The sequence below is a fragment of the Myotis lucifugus genome, unplaced genomic scaffold (assembly GCF_000147115.1).
Source record: "Myotis lucifugus unplaced genomic scaffold, Myoluc2.0 scaffold_1576, whole genome shotgun sequence".
NCBI lineage: Eukaryota > Metazoa > Chordata > Mammalia > Chiroptera > Vespertilionidae > Myotis > Myotis lucifugus.
The window spans coordinates 30608-51461 of record NW_005872624.1 but is presented as its reverse complement, the minus strand read 5'-3'; the positions used below and the strand labels follow the sequence as shown (position 1 = coordinate 51461).

At 43.4% G+C, this 20854-nt stretch overlaps 1 protein-coding gene across 1 annotated transcript; it reads right to left on the bottom strand.

Moving 5' to 3' along the window:
• Positions 1-14074: 14074 nt before the first annotated feature.
• On the bottom strand, positions 14075-15075 carry LOC102442037 (olfactory receptor 149-like). The gene has a single exon (XM_006107922.3). The coding sequence runs from the start codon at positions 15073-15075 to the stop codon at positions 14140-14142; it is 936 nt and encodes a 311-aa protein (XP_006107984.1). The 3' UTR covers positions 14075-14139.
• Positions 15076-20854: the final 5779 nt, after the last annotated feature.

The window sequence follows — 20854 nt, the reverse complement described above, 5'->3', positions numbered from 1 at the left end:
AGTGGATAGAGCATCAGCCTGTGGACTGAAAGGTCCCAGGTTCGATTCCGGTCAAGGGTATGTACCTTGGTTGCAGGCACATCCCCAGTAGGAGGAGTGCAGGAGGCAGCTGATCGATGTTTCTCTCTCATCGATGTTTCTAACTCTCTATCCCTCTCCCTTCCTCTCTGTAAAAAATCAATAAAATATATATTTTTAAAAAAATCATCATTTGTTAATTTGATAAAGAACCATCCAGAACACTATGCTTATTATTCTCTAAAGATTCTTTTCTCATCCACTTATTATTCTCTAAAGATTCTTTTCTCATCCGTTTCCACAGACCACGATTGAGAAAGGCTTTGGGAAGAACTGCATTCTCTGGGGTGCAGCTTTCCGTTAAGTGTAGACACTCATTTCTGTAGTCGTTTCCTGTTGGGTGACCATCTGCACATTCTTTCCTTCGGCAAGTGACGCTGCAACAATATTTTCCCGCTAAAGCGCCCAGTTGAGAAAAACCTCGTGTGGACTCAGTGGAACCTAATGAGTTTCTCCCGAAATAATCAGCAGCAGCGATTAGCTAATTAAGATTCGACTTCCTTCATTCTTCATCAGAAAGAACAAGGATGATTTTTTAAGAACAGTTTCAACACAAGAGCTTCCTCTCAGCTGATGCCCAAGTTAATGAACTTGAAGCAACATGACTTGAAGGCAGTGACATTGGTTGCGATTTTATTTTATTTTTTAAATATATTTTATTGATTTTTTACAGAGAGGAAGGGAGAAGAGAGGGATAGAGAGCTGGAAACATCGATCAGCTGCTTCCTGCACACTCCCTACTGGGGATGTGCCCGCAACGAAGGTACATGTCCTCGACTGGAATGGAACCTGGGACTCTTCAGTCCGCAGGCCGGCGCTCTATCCACTGAGCCAAACCGGTCAGGGCATGTTGCGATTTTAAACGTGCCTTGGAGTGACAAGGCAGTGACAGTATATCTCACAAGACCGCCTCGGTCCATGACGTCACCAAACTGCCACCCCAGCTCACTTCACTCCTATTTGCCCAGTTTGGGCTCATCCTCTAAAGTCCTCTTGTTGATTCTCAGATTTTCTTAAATCCAAACCCCTCAGCAAAACAGGACACACACAGACCCAAACATCTGCAGGTGACATGCAGAGGCATAAAAGTTCTAAGTGAACAGAGCACCAGATGGGCCAGAATTCCTGCCTCTGAACCTCTCTGCGACCTGCTCCTTCCCCCTGAAGTTCTGTTTCTATGTTCATAAGCAATGAGTTCCGCCCTGGCTGGTTTGGCTCAGCGGATTGAGCATCTGCCTGTAGACCCAAGGGTCCCGAGTTCGATTCCGGTCAAGGGCACATGTCCAGGTTGCGGAGGTATGCAGGAGGCAGCCTATCAATGATTGTCTCTCATCTTGATGATTCTATCTTTCCCTCTCCCTGTCCCTTCCTCTTTGAAATCAATAAAAAAAATATTAAAAGAAAAAAGAAATGAGTTCCTAACTCATAAAGGTTTCACCGCCTGTTACAAATACCCCCCAGAATGTAAACGTGAAGGAGGGAGCTACAGGGATCAGACCTGCCTGTGTAAGGACGCAGCTCAGCATCTCCGAGAGGAACACGGGCAGCAGCTCAGGTGACCACACACAAGGCAGGAGGCCTTCCCCTGAAACGTGTCCTGTCCCGAGAGGCAGCTCTGCACAGTAACCTACCAGGAAACACAACACAGCATGAGACAACCGGAGGGCGATTTCAGAGAAGGCAACCCTCTCCTTGTCGAGTCTCTCCTCGGCGAGTTCTATGTTACATAAATGTTGTTATGGACCCTGGGCATATGTAACGTCATTGCTCATTACTCACACACACAGCAGGAATAGGTTTAGTGACCTTGAAACGTCCCAGGACATCCAGGAGAGACATCGAGATGTGATGCTGGCAAAGTACAGGTAGCTCATGCCATAGAGGCCCCCAGGACAGTCCCTGGCAGCCAGAGAGTCCCCTGCTTCATAGATGAGCTCTGGCATCATGTGAATGAGGCCAACCACAGCCCAATAATTGCACCCGGAGCACCACCCCCTGCAAAAGAAAAAAATAAAAGCACACTTTTAGAAAATGGGAGAAATTTATTCCGTTAAAGTCATAGCTGTCACTGCCACACTATCAAAGTGGGTGGGTTTCTAAGACCTGTCTGTCAAGAGAGGGAGGGTGTGTGAAGGGGCTGCTCCCCACGGGCCTGACATCACTTCACTGTTGATTTCCAGTTCCAGGACACTACAAGGTTCCCCGACCCAGGCTGACCATTTCCATTATTATTATTATTATTATTATTTGTATCTATATTTCTAAATATGTTATTTAATTTTGTGGGGTAAACAGAGCTGAACTTTGGTCATTTTGACTCTTCCATTAAGTTTCTGAAAAAATATGAAAGCAGTTAGTGTCTCTGAGAAGTCGATAGATGTGGACATGTGTGCCCTGTATTTCCTGCTCAAGATATTCCCTTTAAAGACAACAATAGGGCAGAGAGATCAACACGGGCTTCCAATGGAGGGAGACGGGAGTCTGAATCCCTGTGACCTCGTTACGAATATCAAGTACCATGTGCGAGGGTCAGACATATGAAACTCACCACACGTTCCGTGGCTGGAAATCATAACAATTGGGACTGCTCAAGAACAATGAAAAATTAAATGCACATGGTCCACAGTAATCCTTGTACTATGCATTAATCACAATGTAATGAGCATATTTGGAATACTTGTGTGCTAGGTCTCCTTCAAAGCACTTCACTTATTTTATGTGATTCAACCTTATAATCCTATATAATAAAAGCCTAATATGCTAAGTGCCTAACTATTCGTTCGACCTTTTGACCAGTCGCTATGATGCGCACTGACCACCAGGGGGAAGATGCTCCCACTGGTAGGTTAGCTTGCAGCTGATTGGGACTGGGCCAGATGGGCCATACACGCCCTGGAGCCCTCCCGTGGGCCCTCCCTGGCCCTGATCGTACACAGATGAGTCCCTCGGCCTGGCCTGAGCCTTCTCACAATCAAGTACCCCTCGGGGGATGTCAGAGAGCCAGTTTTGGCCCGATCCCCACAGGCCAGGCCAAGGGACCCCCACCAGTGCACAAATTTGTAACCTCATAAAACAGGTACACATTTCATTCTCATTTTATAGTCAAGAAATAAGCTTATGGTCACAATGCAATTAAGTCACAGAACAAGGGATTGGATCCCTGCAGGCCTGACCCAAACCCTGTGTTCCTCAGCATCATCCATGTGTAAACATCACAAATACAGACATCCCACGAGTGCCCACTATATCTCTGCCCACTTCAGACAGGAGCAGGAACTGAGGCTGACCATGACTAGAATTGGGACGGACTGTTTGTTCTTTGAGTAAACAAGGATGCAATGGCTCTCCTAGGAAAATCAACATTGACATCGTCCTCACTCGGGCAGGGAAACGCTTGCTAATCCGCACTGACCTCCTCAATGCCTCTTCACGAAAAGGTGAGATGGGGAGAAGCACCCGCAAGTTGACCAGAGACGACATTTATGTCTTGCTTTTAGGATGATGACGGCCTCCTCGGTGGAGAGGTGGTTCCGAGAAGGACGAATTGCCTGTGAGGAAAACATAACCCTGTAAGTATATGTATTTTAAATTAGACTCCATTTTAGGGTAGTTGTTCCATTCATTTCCGGGGCCACTCATTGGTTCCCCAAACAAAATCCATCGTTTTGGCCCTACCTGTGCCAATGCTTAATGACTATCAGTCATTAAGTTAAGAAAATACCCATGAATCAACTCTTTGTCTATCATCTACCAGAACATGTTATGTGATCAAATATAACTTTTTAAAGATAATTCCAGTGTAAGCGGTTTAACTGTTATTTGATGCAATATACATTAAATATGAATTAGAAATCAATGTCACACTCTTTGTTTTAATTTGTATCACACAGAAAGCCTTACATTACTGTACTTTGCCAGTTTTCTATTCTTACCATTAAAACAGCCTTGTACTAGAATGCTGAGGGGATGCACAGACAATACTGATTTGCACATATGGTTACGGCGGGTTCTGGCAGGTAGACATAGAAAAAACACTTGAAGGGTGAGAATGGAAACAGCCAGGCATTATTTTAAGATATCTTTAAGGGAGACCCCTTTTTTCTTAAAGCTACAAATGTATAGAACACGGTAGATCATTTTCTGTTTATATAAAGTTTTATTTCTCTCACCTGTGGACGTTACCTACTTTTCTCTATATGTGTCTAACCCTCTATCTGCTGGATTATCTGTCCCCATCATTTCATGAGCCTATGTCTCCACCTATCATTGCTTGTTTAAAACACGGGCTATTGGTTGGTAATTAAGTAAAAACAAACACTACATTCTCACAATTCACCTCTGTTGAGGTGAATAAGTTGAATGATAAGATAAAAAGTATCTCTGTTAAAGAAGAATTTTTGACAACATGGAAGGTAGAAAAGGAAATGTGTGTTCCATGTCACCAAGTGACACCTAGACACACATTCTAATGACATGAATGGGTAACTATCACAGAAATGGAAGCAACATGCCCCAATTATCCTGAAAACAACAAACATTTCAGCATCAAAGGGAGATCAGGCGGCTCAAAAACAATGTTAATTTCCCTCTATCTTTATGAAATGCTTACCTACACATCTCTGCAATTCTGGGTTCACTGTGGATTTCTGTAATTAATAATTTTAATAAGTTTTTGACAAAATACAATTATACGTTTCATATTTTCCCCATGAGTATTTTTCTAAGAGCTGAGGGTGCCGAACATCGCAGGACACTGGATATGTACAACTCTACATGACAGCTGTAAAGAAAGGAATGAACATGCCGAGAGGACATGCAGAGAAGTGTCGCCTCGCCCGTTAGAAGGGACAGCAGTCCCTGGGCCCCCATGGACATACCTCCGCAACATGAGGCGAGGTTCCCCATCCCAAGATTTGTGGCCACACAACTAGCACCTTCTCCTGCTAAACCCTCAGCACAGAGACTGGCAGTCAGGACCAGGCACCAGCTGGATGTCACCCAGGACCATTGTGACGGAGCGTCCCGGGGCCTCCAGCGTGACATCACAATGCACCTGCGGGCCCAACTGCTACGGTTCAGAGCCAGAGTTTCACGTTCTGAAGGCCAGAGGCACCCATCCTTCCTCGCTGTCTTTGAGGACAAAATGGATTAAAAAAATGACCTGCCCCCCCAAATCATGAGAATTTCAAGTTGAGACAAATAAAGCAGACACATTCATTCTCCCACATGAGTCTCAGACACTTCTTTTTCTCAAGATATCTAAAGATCCCACTCCCAGCAGCCACTGGGGCAAAGGACACCCCCCCCCCCACTTCGTCTTCGTCCGATAACAGTAGTTTCACAAAGACCAACGACTTTTAATCTTTTCATCTCAAAGAACGGCCAGTTCTGTCTCCTGTTTCCTGTCGCCCAAACTGATTTCCCAAGACTCCAGAGGCCTCCCTGACCCTGTGCTGCCCATCTCAGGCTGTCACTCTTTTGTGTAAGAAGGACCCCACTCTCCCCTGCGGCTGCCTAAACCACTCACATGGTGAACAGGCCCTTGTTGAGGGCTTGCTATATGCCAGGCGGGTTTTCAGGTGCAAGAATAATTACAGGTGGGAGATAAAAAGCCCAATTACGTTTAATGGACTTGGAAAATTACTTGACCAGTGTGTCATTTTACTTGCAACATTTTAAGTGACCTTCAAGCTTACATCTCATTTCAAAGGGCACAGCAAACCAGCCCTGGTCTGTGGCTGGCTCCCAGGGTCCTCTCTAGGACCCCATGGAAACCAAATGCTCTCCTTTCTCCCTACATTGAAAGTTCTGTTCTCCAACAGAGATCTGAAGCCCAAGTAGCTTTCCTCCTATTTTAATGAACTGATGAATTAATTTAGCAAACAGTTATTGAGGAGCCAGTGAGTCACTTAGCTAAGGGTTATGGAGAATAAAAAATGAATCAGATGGAGGTATTTATGTCATTAACTAGGAAACACCTTATATATTACTTGTCACAAGAAAATTATAGTTAAAATATAAAGTGAGTTCAATGAGAGAGGCTAATTTGATCTGGGAGTATCAAGGTGAGCCTGAAGGGGAAGATAACATAGGAACTGAGTTTAATTGACTGATAGGATTTGAAAATTTGGGAATGAAGGTGGTATTAGAGGGAAAATCGAGGAGAGGTTAAAGTATCAAAATAGCAAGAATATAAGAAATAGCAAGAATATAAGAAAAATGGCATTCATTTTTTTATTACCCAAAGAACTTATATGCACCTATGCCTTGCCCATGGACACAGGCAATACGTTGGTGAAGGCCTAGGGTGGGGCAGGACCTGGGTGGAGGGGGGTCAATGGGGAAAAAGAGGGGGGACAACTATGATACTCTCAACAATAAAGATAAAAATTCAGGCCCACGTACTGAACCTCTGCAGGGAAAAGCGAGATGGGGTTAGTACTAGAACATATCTGCACACACAGCGCCGGTTCTCAGGGCATTTGCCATCTGTGAGGTGGATAAGACAAGTACCAAGATAATTCTAGAACCTTATTCTCGAGCAGAAAAAAGCAATAGAACATTTAAATTCTACATTAGATACCAACCCATTATTGTTTGTTGTTGTTGATCTTTTATTTTTATTAACTGTATTGAGGTTGACCTTGGTTAATAAGATTATATAGGTTTGAAGTGTACATTTCTATGATACATAATCATATATTGGATTGGGTGCCCACCCTTCAAAATCAGATTATCTTCCATGACCATATATTCGGCCCCCTTTACACTTGACTGGTATCTCGTACCTCACTTTGTTCTTGCTTGTTTTATATTATTGTGTGTATGCTGTTTGGCCTCTCTGGGTGTCATTGCTTCGTCATATATAAAAATCTCTTTAGACGTTATTTAAGGTCTCATTCATCTCTATTTTCTTATTCTAAAAGAAAATAAGAATTTATGTCTTTATTCTGATTTTTTAAATTCTATCAGTGTGTTATCAAAATGATTGCTCTTCCACTGATTAGACTGTGTGTGTGTTCCTTTGTGTGCATTTAAGGATTAAATATTTCTTGGTGTCCCCCAAATAACGAAGAATGTAAAAGCACTTCTAAATTTTGGATTTTAAATTTGGGGGCGTGTAACATGAGATATAAATCTCCACAGAGTGCCCTGACGGAAAGGACCAGCAAGATTCGGATTCACTTAAGCCCTGAGAGCTGTCCGTAGTTGGTAAATTGAGCTGCCTGCATTTCCTCTCGAAATTGACTGCGTCTCAGATTGCTTACCCTGTTCCTGCCGCTCAGTCTAACGGCCTTATTCTAATTCTGCTGGACAAAGCCAGCTCTGTGCGTGGAAGAATGGGAGACGGATTCCACAGACGCTCCTCTGAGAGTGAGAAGATCCCACACCCAGGATATGGAGCCACTGAAGCCGTGACATGAACAACTCCGTGTTCTCGCTGCCAGGAGTATTTAATTTCATCGCAACCGACGAGTGACATTTTTATCACTGGTTCTCACAAGAAAGGTAATGTTATAGGATCTCTCTCTGCTGTGATTTAGGAAAAATAAAACGGATGTGAATGAAATTGCTCATAAGTGTGTGTGTGTGTGTGTGTGTGTGTGTGTGTGTGTGTGTACAGGAGGCTGAATGTCAGTATGTGTGCGTGTATGCATGCCCACATACATGTGTGTGACAGTCACCCTTAATTTTCCCTTGGAATAATAGTTGCAGAGAGAACCCCAAACCATAAACACTTTAACAAGCCTTCTTGCACTTCCTAAGCCAATTCCCTGCCTTATTAATCCACTTTGCCCCATTACACAACTCACAAGTGGCGACCGAGTGTTACAGGGCAACAGAAGCCAGAGTCATAATGAGCATCAGAGCATCTCTTAGAAATGAGTGCCTTTGAGATTAATTAACGAAAAAGTTTTCTTCTCAATGATTTCCTTGGAGGAATCTTATAGGTTGATGTAAGTGGCAAGAAAAGTTATGTAGCCCTGGTCGGTGTGGCTCAGTGAGTTGGAGCATCATCCCATACACATGGTCAGGGCATATACCTGGGTTGTGGGTTCGATCCTCAGTGAGGGTGGATGTGTCAGGAGGGTGGATGTGTCAGGCAACTAATTGATGTTTCTCTCTCTCTCTCTCTCTCTCAAAACAATTAATTTTTTTAAAGTTATGTAAATGCGTTTCTTATCTGGAGCTTTCTAATGTCTACTTTGAGAAGCAAGGTGTTCATAGGAAAGCACATAGAAACTGCATGCTATTACCAGTAGCACAGACCATGCATTGCACGTGAGAGGCGTCAGAGCAGACCTGGGCGTGGCAGTGTGTTAGCGAGAACACATAGAACAATCATAACACCACCAATTGGGTGTCTTGAACAACAGGCATCTATTTTCTCACAGTTCTGGAGGCCAGAAGGCTGAGGTCAAGGTGTCAGAAAGGTTGGTTTGCGCTAAAGGGACAAGGGAAGGACCTGTTTCAGCCTCTTGGCTTGTACGTGGCCACCTCTTGCTGCCTCCTCATATGGCCATTCCCCTGCAGGCGTGTCTCTGGCATCACTTCGTGTGCCCAGATTTCCTCTGCTTTAAGGACACCGGTCACATTGGATTAGGGCTCATCCTAAGAGCCTCCGGTAATATAGTCGCCTCCATCAAGACCCAATTTCCAAACACAGTCACATTCTGAGGCCCTGGCGGTGAGGGCTTAACATATAAATTTGGGGGATGCTGTTCAGCCCGTAACTGAGAGTAAGACGCATTCAGGACTAGAGCACGCATGACATCTATGATTTTGAGCAAGTTATCCAAGCTCTCAATCACATTTTTCTAAACTGCGAAATAAGGAAACAATAGTAAGCATTTACCTCACAGGGTTATCATGACAATCAAATGAGGTAGGAAGGCAAAGGACCTAGCACGGTGATTAACACGTGGCAAATGCTCTGTGAAATCTCAGCAAATCACAACATAATTTTAGATTTTTGTACCATTTCCTGATAGTAGTGTTAGTGTGTTCTTTTTCACCTACCGTTATCTATACTAATACTAGGTGAATCGGTTAATAATGTGGATTTTTTTCAATAGATGGAGTTACACATATGTTGACATATATGCGATTTGATATGTATGCTATTTTGTTGTATTGACAACAAGCTTCAAAACTTCATATGTCAAATTTTCTGAAGGTGTTAACATCATAGATATTTTTATGCTTAAAAATGTCAAATTTCATGCCAAAAAGAGAGCATTTGTGGGAAATGTTAATTCCTTACGTTATTTTGAAGAAAAGTACTGCTGAAAGTTTTCGGATACTTCGGGAAGCTTATGGTGAACATGCTCCATCTCAAGATACTTGTGAATGCTGGTTTAAATGCTTTAAAAGTGATGGTTTCGATGTGAAAGACAAAGAACGTCCAGGTCAACCGAAAAAGTTTGAGGACCAACAATGACAAGCATTATTGGGTGAAGATGCGTGTCAAACTCAAAAACAACTTGCAGAAAGATTAAACGTTGCTCAGCAAACAATTTCCGATTGTTTACATGCAATGGGAAAGATTTTAAAGGAAGGGAAATGGGTGTCACATCAACTGAACGAAAGACAAATGGAAAACCGAAAAGTCATCAGTAAAGTGTTGCTTCAGTGGCACAAAAGAAAGTCTTTTTTTGCATCGAATTGTGACTGGCGATGAGAGGTGGATTTATTTTGAGAATCCCAAACGCACAAAATCATGGGTTGATCCAGGTAAACCGTCAACATCAACTGCAAGGCCAAATCGCTTGGGAAAGAAGACAATGCTCTCTGCGTTTGGTGGGATGAGGAAGGTGTGGTGTATTATGAGCTTCTAAAACCAGGTGAAACCCAACAAATAATCAATTTAAATCATGCTTTGATTGTAAAATGACCAGAATGGGCCAGAAGACACGGCAAAGTAATTTTGCTTCACGATGACGCACCATCACACACTTCAAAACCAGTTAAAGACACATTAAAAGATCTTGCCTGGGAAGTATTAACCCACCCACTGTATTCACCAGACCTTGCTCCTTTAGATGACTACTTGTTCCGATCGATGGTACACGCACTTTCTGAGCAGCACTTCAAAACGTACGAAGAAGTGGAAAACTGGGTCTCTGAATGGTCTGCCTCACAACAAGAAAAGTTCTATTGGGACGGTATCCACAAGTTATCTGAAAGGTGGGGGAAATGTGTAGCTAGCGATGGACATTACTTTGAAAAAAGCACTTTTGATGTTTCTCTTGAAATCATCATGTTTTCTTTGATTAAAAAATCCCAATTTTTAACCGGTTAGTAGTTAATCCGAATTTTTAACCGGTTAATAGTTAATCCGAATACCAGTTAAAAATGCTGCAGTGAACATAGGGGTGCATTTAACTTTGTGAATAAATGTTTTCAGATAGATACTCAGAAGAGGGGTTGCTGAGTCATTCTTTGGCTTTGAATAATTATTTTTTGGGGAACGGCCAAGTCCATATTCTCGAACAAAAAATCGCAAACCAAGCAACTAAAAACATTAATGCTGACTAGTGTGTCCATTCATTTCAATTAATTTGATTTAGAACAAATCAGCAGTGTGCCAGGGAGCGCAAGGAATAAACAGAAATGGCGTCTACGGTGAACACTCCTTTGAAAACTCCCATTCACACTCCCTCAATGCCGTGTGGGGGGCCTTTATCTCAGCTACACTTCCTGTGTCCAGGCCACAGGTTTCCACCTGAGATGCCCACATCATACTTTCTCTCTCTGGGGGCTGTAGGTAAAACAAAATGCAGAGGTGACATTCAGAACAGGCATTGGTTATGTAACAAACACAGGGAGGGGCAGAAAGACAGGGATCAGAGACTACAAGGGTATGTTGCAGAATGCATTGGAGTGAACAGGGAAGCCTTTTGAGGAACCTAGACTCCGCCCGGGGTCAGGTGTCCTATGCAGATGGACTCCGAGACCAGGTTTGAATCCAGTGTCTCAGGAAATGCTGCCGCTCTAGCCCACTCTGCTCAGAACATACTCTGAATCTCAGCTTCAATATGTTTGTACGTCTCTGTCACCTCCCAACCACAGGCTTGGGCCTTGAGCCCCTGTCTATGTTAAGGCCTGTGGATTAAACATGCTGCTAGATCAGGGGTCCTCAAACTACGGCCCGCGGGCCACATGCAAATACAAATATTGTATTTGTTCCCATTTTGTTTTTTTACTTCAAAATAAGATATGTGCAGTGTGCCTAGGAATTTGTCCATAGTTGTTTTTTTAAACTATAGTCCAGCCCTCCAACGGTCTGAGGGACAGTGAACTGGCCCCCTGTTTAAAAAGTTTGAGGACCCCTGTGCTAGATGATCTACCTGGTTTGGGATTATGCCCATTGATTTTTCTGCCCCCCAAATTTTTCTGATATTGTCCCTTTATGTCCATAACACAGAAAAGTTTCCTTCCACCATTAAACCCCACTGAGGCGTCCAAACCCAAGGCTACGCCTGACAATCGGGGCTCCTACTTAGGTGGAAAGGGAGCTCAGACACTACCTGAAGACAGGATTGCTCCCCACATCTCTCAGAAAACCCCAAATGAGCAGAGAAGTCAATTTGTTTAAGGAGACAGAGATAGAGTCATTTTGTGCAAGGCATGTCTCCAATTCAGGGACACACTGCCACGGGGAAGGAAGAATTCTGAAACAGGTCCAATTAATTAAAAAATACATTTTTATTGATTTCAGAGAGGAAGGGAGAAGGAGAGAGAGATAGAAACATCAATGATGAGAGAGATTCATTGATTGGTTGCCTCCTGCATGCCCCCCACTGGGGTCCAGCCCATAACCCAGGCATGTGCCCTTGACCAGAATTGAAAACGGGACCCTTCAGTACGCAGGCTGACACTCTGTCCACTGAGCCAAACTGACGAGAACCAGGTCAAATTAATTTTATTTTTCTTACAAGAATGTTCACTCACAGATGGCACATAGTGAGATACCCACTCAAGGAATTATGTCTCATTCCCACCAACTCAACAAACAAAAGATCGAGATGCTTCTCCCTATAAGACATTTCTCCATCTAAAAGCCATTCTTTATGGGGTATGTGTCTGGGGGGAAAACAGAACAAACAAAAGCATTCAACCCTCAACACCTCTTTTGTGAGGTCCCTCCACAGCCCCAGAAAAATATGCTCCATATTTCCTGCCATATTTCACATCTTTATCATGGGATGTCAGCTGCACACTTGTGTCTTTTCTCAGGCAGACTATGACTCACTCTGGTAGGATCACCTCTTCTTCATCTTTGCATTCCCCACCCACAGCACAAAGTTTTTCACCAAATGACCTCTGTCTGAGTGAAAATGAAAAGGAATTGGATCACATCTTTTATTCTTAAAAAACTGTTCTATTTGGACCATCTGAGCAGCTCCCACCAGGAAATTAAGGAATGGAAAGAGATCTTCAAGTGGACTTAGGCTCCAGCAGGGATCCACGACATGTGAAATAATTGGAGATGCATTGCCACCTCCTTCTTCAAGCTCTTGTTTCCTGAGAAACAAGGAGAATCAGCGCTGAGAAGGCTTGGAGGCATGTAGGCCAAAGGGCAGGAGGGAGTCTGTCTCCCCTGCAGGAGCATGTGCTGGCTCACCACACTGTGCTGGTAGGCCTGGCAGGCTCCTGGGTTGCTCTCTGATTCTGAGAAAGACAGACAAACTGGTCTCCACCCCTGTCCCTTCCTTTCCCATCATCCTCTTCTCAGTTTCCTTCCTTCTGGACTTCACTATTAGAATAAACTGCAATAGTTTATTCCACATGCCTTAAGTGTGCTAGGATTCTCAATGAATTCCAGTCATAAACACAATAGCGCACTGCATTGAAACAGCCCATTATTGTTCTTCTTAGGGTATTTCAGCCGAGAGAGAGAGAGAGAGAGAGAGAGAGAGAGAGAGAGAGAAAGAGAGAGAGAGAGAGAGAGAGAAAGAGGAGGGAATGGGGAACAATGTCACACCTTTTCAATGAAACTGAAACCAAAGACACAAACAATGACAGCTTGAACCCAGAATGGCCCCCTGATTGTACTGAGAAACGCAAAGCCAAGTCCAGATTTTCTAACGTGGCATCAGATCACAGTCACCATCCCACGAATTTCCCCACCTGCCCTTCCCACATTCTCATTGCCATGCTGCACCTCTACATGTAAATAAACTTGATACAGCCAGGGCCTGCTTCCAGGTCAAAACCCAACAGATAGAGTTTCTGGGTGCCAGCAGGCCACCAGTGCCTTTGTGTCACTCAGAAGAAACTTGCCTCAGGTCCCTGCTACAAGTCATTCTCTTTACACAACCCCATTTTTTCCCAACAATATGTACACCAATAAAATGAGGGTTTATTCAGTTCAGGCATTTGAGGAGACAGTAATGCAACCAAGATAGAGTGTCAGGGTGAGGAGGACAAAGAAGAGGACAAAAGGGTGCAGGTGGACAAAGAAAATAAACATTGAGAAGCAGAAGGTGCAGGTTATTCTGCCTCCTGTGGCAGGCTCCTTTCCACCGACCTCATCAGCAATATGATGTCCTCAAGATAGCACAGGCCCCAGACTCAGAAAACCAGCCCTCCAGGCTTCATTCTGCCATCACTCCTTACCTATGCTTCATGGTCAACCCACTTGAACTCTTTGTTTTTTTGTTTTGTTTTGTTTTTGTGTTTTTAAAAAATATATATTTTATTGATTTTTAACAGAGAAGAAGGGAGAAGGATAGAGAGGTAGAAACCATCTATAAGAGAGAAACATCGGATCAGCTGCCTCCTGCACACTTCCTACTGGGTATGTGCCCGCAACCAAGGTACATGCCCTTGACTGGAATTGAACCTGGGACTGTTGAGTACACAGGCCGGCGCACTATCCACTGGGCCAAACTGGTTAGGGCCCACTGGAACTCTTTGAATCCTGGTCCCCTCGTTGGAAAATGGAGGCAAATCCTAATATCTGCACTCTCCTATTTAAAAAGATATTTGTGAGAAGCATGTAAAAATAGTTTATAAGTTGCAAGTGCACTTCACTTGTTGGCTACTGCTCTTTCACTACAAGTGCTCAGGAAGAAAGCCCAGTTGATGCAGGACTTTCCTCAGAGATGATTTTACCTCCTTGTTCCTGAGGCTGTAGATCAAGGGGTTCAGCATGGGGGTGACCAGGTTATTCAGGACCTGAACCATTGCATCCAGCCAGGGGCTTGGCGTTGGCCTTAAGTAGATGAGGACCACTGGCATGTAGAAAAGTAGGATGGCAGTGAGGTGGGCGCTGCAGGTGGAGAAGGCATGGCGTTGGCCCTCGGCGGAGCGGATCTGCAGGATGGAGTAGACGATGCGGCTGTAGGAGGCGAGGATGAGAAGAAAGCAGCTGAGGGGCATGAGGCCCACACTGATGAACCCCACCATCTCCAGGGTTGCGGTGTCCGCACAAGCCAGCTTCAGCATCACGGGGATGTCACAGAAGAAGTAGTCCACCTCATTGGGGCCACAGTAGGGCAACTGGAAGGTGAGAGTGGTTAGAAAGGTGGCCTGAACACAGCCAAAAAACGAGGTCCCCGAGGCCAGGATGGCACACACCCTGGGGCTCATGATCACCTGGTAGCGTAGAGGGTGACAGATGGCCACAAAGCGGTCATAGGCCATCACCGTGTACAGGAAACACTCGGTGCAGCCCAGGAAGTGGTAAAAGAAGAGCTGGGACACGCAGCCGGCATAGGAGATGGCTCGGCTGTACCCTGAGAGGTAGAAGAGCATCTTGGGGGAGCTCACAGAAGGGAAAAATATGTCACACACAGACAGCTCACACAAGAAGAAATACATGGGAGTGTGCAGTCGAGTGGAGGAGGCAATGGCCAGCAGGATGAGCAGGTTTCCCACAAGAGTGAAGACGTAGAAGGTCAAGAACAGGACAAAGAGCATGGTCTCCAGATCCTGTGTGTGTGGGATGCCCAGCAGGATGAACTCGGTCACCACCGAGGCATTCCTCATGGCTGGGCTCAGGTCAGGCCTCGGAAAGGGACTCGAGACACCAAAGTCTGAACACCAATAGCATATTATCAAGCTGTTTGCTGAGGAGAGCTTTGGCTGTGTTTGTAACAAGCAGAACCCAGCCCCCTTAGGAATGGCAATGTCTGTATAAAACTTTGAGTTAGTAAGAGATGCTTAGGTTAGAGCCACAGTCTATCCAACCCCTGGAAGGAATGTGTATGTGGAGGCAGGTGGCTGTCTTGGATGACAAGGCCAGGAGTTAAAGTATATTCAGAACATTCTCCTGTGAAGTGGGAAACCTTTTTACAGTTCTTTAATTCATGGATTTACTCACTTTAGGCATATTTCTATTTGGAACTGTCACAATATCTCTGAGCAACAAACTCGTACTCGTTAATACCTGCTGAAAAATATCAGGAAAAGAAATGGCATTAGAAATCAGAACACTTCATTTAAACCCTGGTTTTGTCACTTTGTAGCTGTACTCCTTTAAATAATTCATACAATATTTTTAGAGACATAGTTCTATTACCTATAAAATAAAAATCATAATGATCATAAAACAACCAAAATACCCTAGCACAATAATAAAGTTTTAAAATGTCTGTGAAAATATTTGGCAAAAAAACCCCAAACATTTCCTTTCTTTTATCTTAAAAGTTATTCCTTTACGTGCTTTTCTTTAATGTTGGTAGTGTATAATTATTTGCAAATAGGTGCCTTATTAAACAACACTATTGAATAGTCTTAGATCATATCATTTCCAGATTATATCCTCCCGGAACTGGGAGATTTAATATTTGCAAATGTATCAGGAGATGCTGCTCTGGTTTTTTTGGTCCTTTTAACATTTTCTAAGAGCATTTGAGGCAAATTTGAAATGCTATGTAAAAGAAATAGTAGCAGCAAGGAAGGCACTGAATTCTTGATCCTGTGATGAAGAAAGAAATACTGGGACCCATAGGCAGAAGGTCAAAGAACAGTTCTACTGAGGAAGATTCAGCAAGTCAAGAGCAGGACACAGGGTCTGGCAGCACGGAGATCTTCTCCTCTGACAACACATACTAATATCAATACTGATACCAATACCAATACCAATACCAATACCAATACCAACACAAATACCAATACCAATACTAATACTAATGCTACATAGGTGCATGCATTGATATGTATGTCATTTAATGACTATTTGCAGTGTATCAAGTACTGGGCTTAACACTTCAAAAATATGACAGGTTTTGAAAATAAACCTGTGAGAAGAAACTATTACTACTATTGCCATCTACAAATCAGGAAACAAAACCTACAGATAGTAAGCAAGTTGCCTACATTGACCAAGCAAGCCCATGGCACAGATAAGACAAATCTTTTTCACGCTATTGTCCACGTCCTTCACCACCAGGAACACTGTCTTCTGTTTGCCTGTCTTTTTAAGGACAGCCTGTCCCATCGTTAGGCAAGGATACCCTTCTAGATGGGTTGGCATCGTCATTTCATACTTAGGTAGGAGAGGGATCCCATTTGACTTCTTCCTGGTCATTTACATGCTTTACATTAGAGCACATCCAGTTAACATCTAATTTAGTTTTTAAGATCACACAACGGGCTTATGTCTTACCTTTGACACTATACCTGAATATCAACCCCAATGTGGGAACTTGGAAGTTAAAGAGACACATTCACCATGCGGATTCCAATCATAACCTGTGGCAGGTGCCACTTCAACACATATCTAAATAGAATGGCCACGCCAAAATGAGTAACTCACCTATTGCCATAGAACTGAGCAAAAGCCAAGATGGCAAAGAGAGAAACAGTGGCATTATGGAGGGGAAATGCTGCTGACCACGGCCTTCTTGTTACTAGTTCTAGCCACACATGAGCACTACCTCTGAGCCGTGCAAATTTCTGTTCAATGTGGAGCATCTGTCCCAGGTCAGCAAAGGCTGTCTGAGGCCTATGATCAGACATGTTGACACTGGATGATGCTATAAGAAGGCCATTCTAGGAAAAAGAAGTCGGCAAGGACCAGGAAGGACCCTGTGTGTGGAGCTGGAGCTCATAGTCATGTAAGAGCTGCAGTGTGGACACTCTCACCATCTACCTGAGAGCACAGTCAAGTTTTCCATAGTGTGGTCATGAGACCTGACAGTTACTGCTTCTCGGCAGAGCACAGAGTGCTCCAGCTAACGGCGTGTCAGGTCTCCTACTTATAAAGAATCGAGTCTCCTAGGGCTTGCACGATCAAGACCTGCACATACTCTCCATGGATTGCTTCCTTGGAAGTTTTTTCAGACCCCACTTAAGCCCTATTTTGGACTCACTGATGGCTCTGAGGGAGCAATTAGTTTGTGAAACTAATGCATCATCTAGTTCTAAGATAATAGTAATGAGATCATCAGAAAGGGTGCAGTCAAGTGGGCAATATCTCTCTCTCTCCAAGATAGTTTGCATGGTGGGAGGAGCTCCAATGCTAACCTTTGATCACCTGTAGTGCTACCCCCTTTTTTGTGTGTTTTCTTTCATACCTTCAAGTCTTTGCTTGTGATGTCATGTGTCCTATCGATCGGGGAATTATGTATATATCCAGGTGACGCTACACTTACCTCTCATAAATATCACTATTCAAGACAGAAATCTAATTAGTGAATAGCTACTCATCACACGTCAACTATTATGTGCTTAAAGGCATTTTTAAAGAGAAATAGTCACATACTAGGCACATCCATAGGCGAAAGGGGGTGTAAATTATCTCAAAAGGAAAATTATGGACAAAATAGCCCATATTCAGTTAATTATTTATTCTCAGCACTTATCATGTGCTAAGTATTATGCTAAATTTTAAAAGTAGTTGTTACATTGAATCTCTAAAATAAACTTTATAAAGTAGGTGGTATTATTCTACAAAGAAACTGAAAAACAGAATAACTAACTTCATTATTGCCAAGACCGGTTTGGCTCAGTGGAGAGAGCGTCGGTCTGTGACTGAAAGGTCCCAGGTTTGATTCCGGTCGAGGGCATGTACCTTGGTTTCGGGCACATCCCCAGTGGGAGGTGTGCAGGAGGCAGCTGGTTGATGTTTCTCTCTCATCAATGTTTCTGACTCTATCTCTCTCCCTTTCTCTCTGTAAAAAATCAATAATAATATATTTTTAAAGAAAAACTTCATTATGACATAACTAGAAAGTGACTGACCCTTTATTTTCAAAGTCATATTGCTTTTAGGCAATATCTTATCAATTCCCAAATATTGGGTTCGCAGTCAAAGAGCAGCGGAGATAGATTATGTGCTTCAAATGCGGAAGGGCTGGCGGAAACTGGAAAAGCACTATTCTATGTGGAGACTCAGGAACTGTGGGAAGACCTGGTAGTAACACATTGATTTTTAATGTCCATAGAAAGTGTTTAATTATTAGATGCACATCTCAATGTACATCAGTGAAATAAGCAACCTTGTGAGGTAGCTAGCTCTTGGCCACTGGAAGGTGTAAAGAGAATCATCCTTCAGGTATGTAATTAAGGATATTCTCACTTTAAATAAATCTATTTAAAGTTCTTACTAATTCTGAAATTTTATAATTTCATCTATACTGTAAAAGTTTTCAATGACACTGACCTAACATAACAAGAGGATAATTTAATTTCATGATGATAATTCAATCAAACCTTATTAAAAATAGATCATGTACCAGTATATGACCATAGTGGTTACAATGGTAGCCATTAAAATCCAAAAACTTTATGAACACATTAAAAAATTTTTTAAAATTTATTTTTATTGATTTCAGAGAGGAAGGGAGGAGAGAGAGATAGAAACATCAGTGATGAGAGAGATTCATTGATTGGTTGCCTCCTGCACCACCCGCTCCCCCCCCCCCCCACTCCCGCTGGGATCGAGAACACAACCCAGGCCTGTATCCTTGACTTAAATCAAACCTAGGACCCTTCAGGTCCACTGAGCCTAACCAGCCAGAGCCAGGTGAAATTAACTTTATTATTCTTACAAGAATGTTCACTCACAGATGGCACATAGTGAGATACTCACTCAAGGAATTATGTCTCATTCCCACCAACTCAACAAACAAAAGATCGAGATGCTTCTCCCTATAAAACATTTCTCCCTCTAAAAGCCATTCGTTATGGGGTATGTATGTCCGGGGAAAACAGAATAAACAAAAGCATTTAACCCTCAACACCTCTTTTGTGAGCTCCCTCCACAGCCCAGAAAAATATGCTCCATATTTCCTGCCATATTTCACATCTTTGTCAGGGGATGTCAACTGCACACTTGTGTCTTTTCTCAGGCAGACTATGACTCACTCTGGTAGGATCACCTCTTCTTCATCTTTGCATTCTCCACCCACAGCACAAAGTTTTATACCAAATGACCGCTGTCTGAGTGAAAATGAAAAGGAATTGGATCGCATCTTTTATTCTTAAAAACTGTTCTATTTGGACCATCTGAGCAGATCCCACCAGGAGATTAAGGAATGGGAAGAGATCTCCAAGTGGACTTAGGCTCCAGCAGGGATCCACGACATGTGAAATCATTGGAGATGCATTGCCACCTCCTTCTTCAAGCTCTAGTTTGCTGAGAAACAAGGAGAATCAGGCTGAGAAGGCTTGGAGGCATGTAGGCCAAAGGGGCAGGAGGGAGTCTGTCTCCCCTGCAGAAGCATGTGCTGTCTCTCCACACTGGCTGGAGGCACAGACACAGCAGTGCTGGTAGGCCTGGCAGGCTCCTGGGTTGCTCTCTGATTCTGAGAAAGACAGACAAACTGGTCTCCACCCCTGTCCCTTCCTTTACCATCATACTCTTCTCAGTTTCCTTCCCTCTGGACTTCACTACAGTGGGGCCTTGACTTATGAGTTTAATTCATTCCGTGACGGAGCTCGTAATTCAAATTACTCGTATGTCAAATCAAAAAGTGAACGAGTGAGACACATGATGCTGGACTGATGTTGTGGTGTTCACGGTGACGTTCGCTGCACCAACTAGCAGTGGGGGTATCTTAAGCTGGCTCATAACCCGAATTTTAGCTCGCAACTCAAAGCAAAAAATCAACCGAGAGACGGCTCATATCTCTAAAGACTCGTTAGTCAGGACACTTGTAAGTCAAGGCCCCACTGTATTAAAATAAAATGCAATAGTTTATTCCACATGCCTCAAGTGTGCTAGGATTCTCAATGAATTCATCATAAAAACAATAGCACACTGCATTGAAACAGCCCATTATTGTTCTTCTTAGCGTATTTCAGCCGAAATGGGGAACAATGTCACACCTTTTCAATGAAACTGAAACCAAAGACACACACAATGACAGCTTGAACCCAAATGGCCCCCTGGTTGTACTGAGAAATGCAAAGCCAAGACCAGATTTTCTAACGTGACATCAGATCACAGTCACCATCCCACGAATTTCCCCACCTGCCCTTACCACATTATCATTGCCATGCTGCACCTCTCTGTAAATAGACTTGATACAGCAGGGCCTGCTTCCAGGTCAAAACCCAACAGATAGAGTTTCTGGGTGCCAGCAGGCCACCAGTACCTTTGTGTCACTCAGAAGAAACTTGCCTCAGGACCCTGCTACAAGTCATTCTCTTTACACAACTCCATTTTTCACAACAATGTGTAGACCAATAAAATGAGGGTTTATTCAGTTCAGGCATTTGAGGAGACAATAACGCAGCCAAGATAGAGTGTCAGGGTGAGGAGGACAAAGAAGAGGAAAAGGGGTGCAGGTGGACAAAGAAAATAAAGATTGAGAAGCAG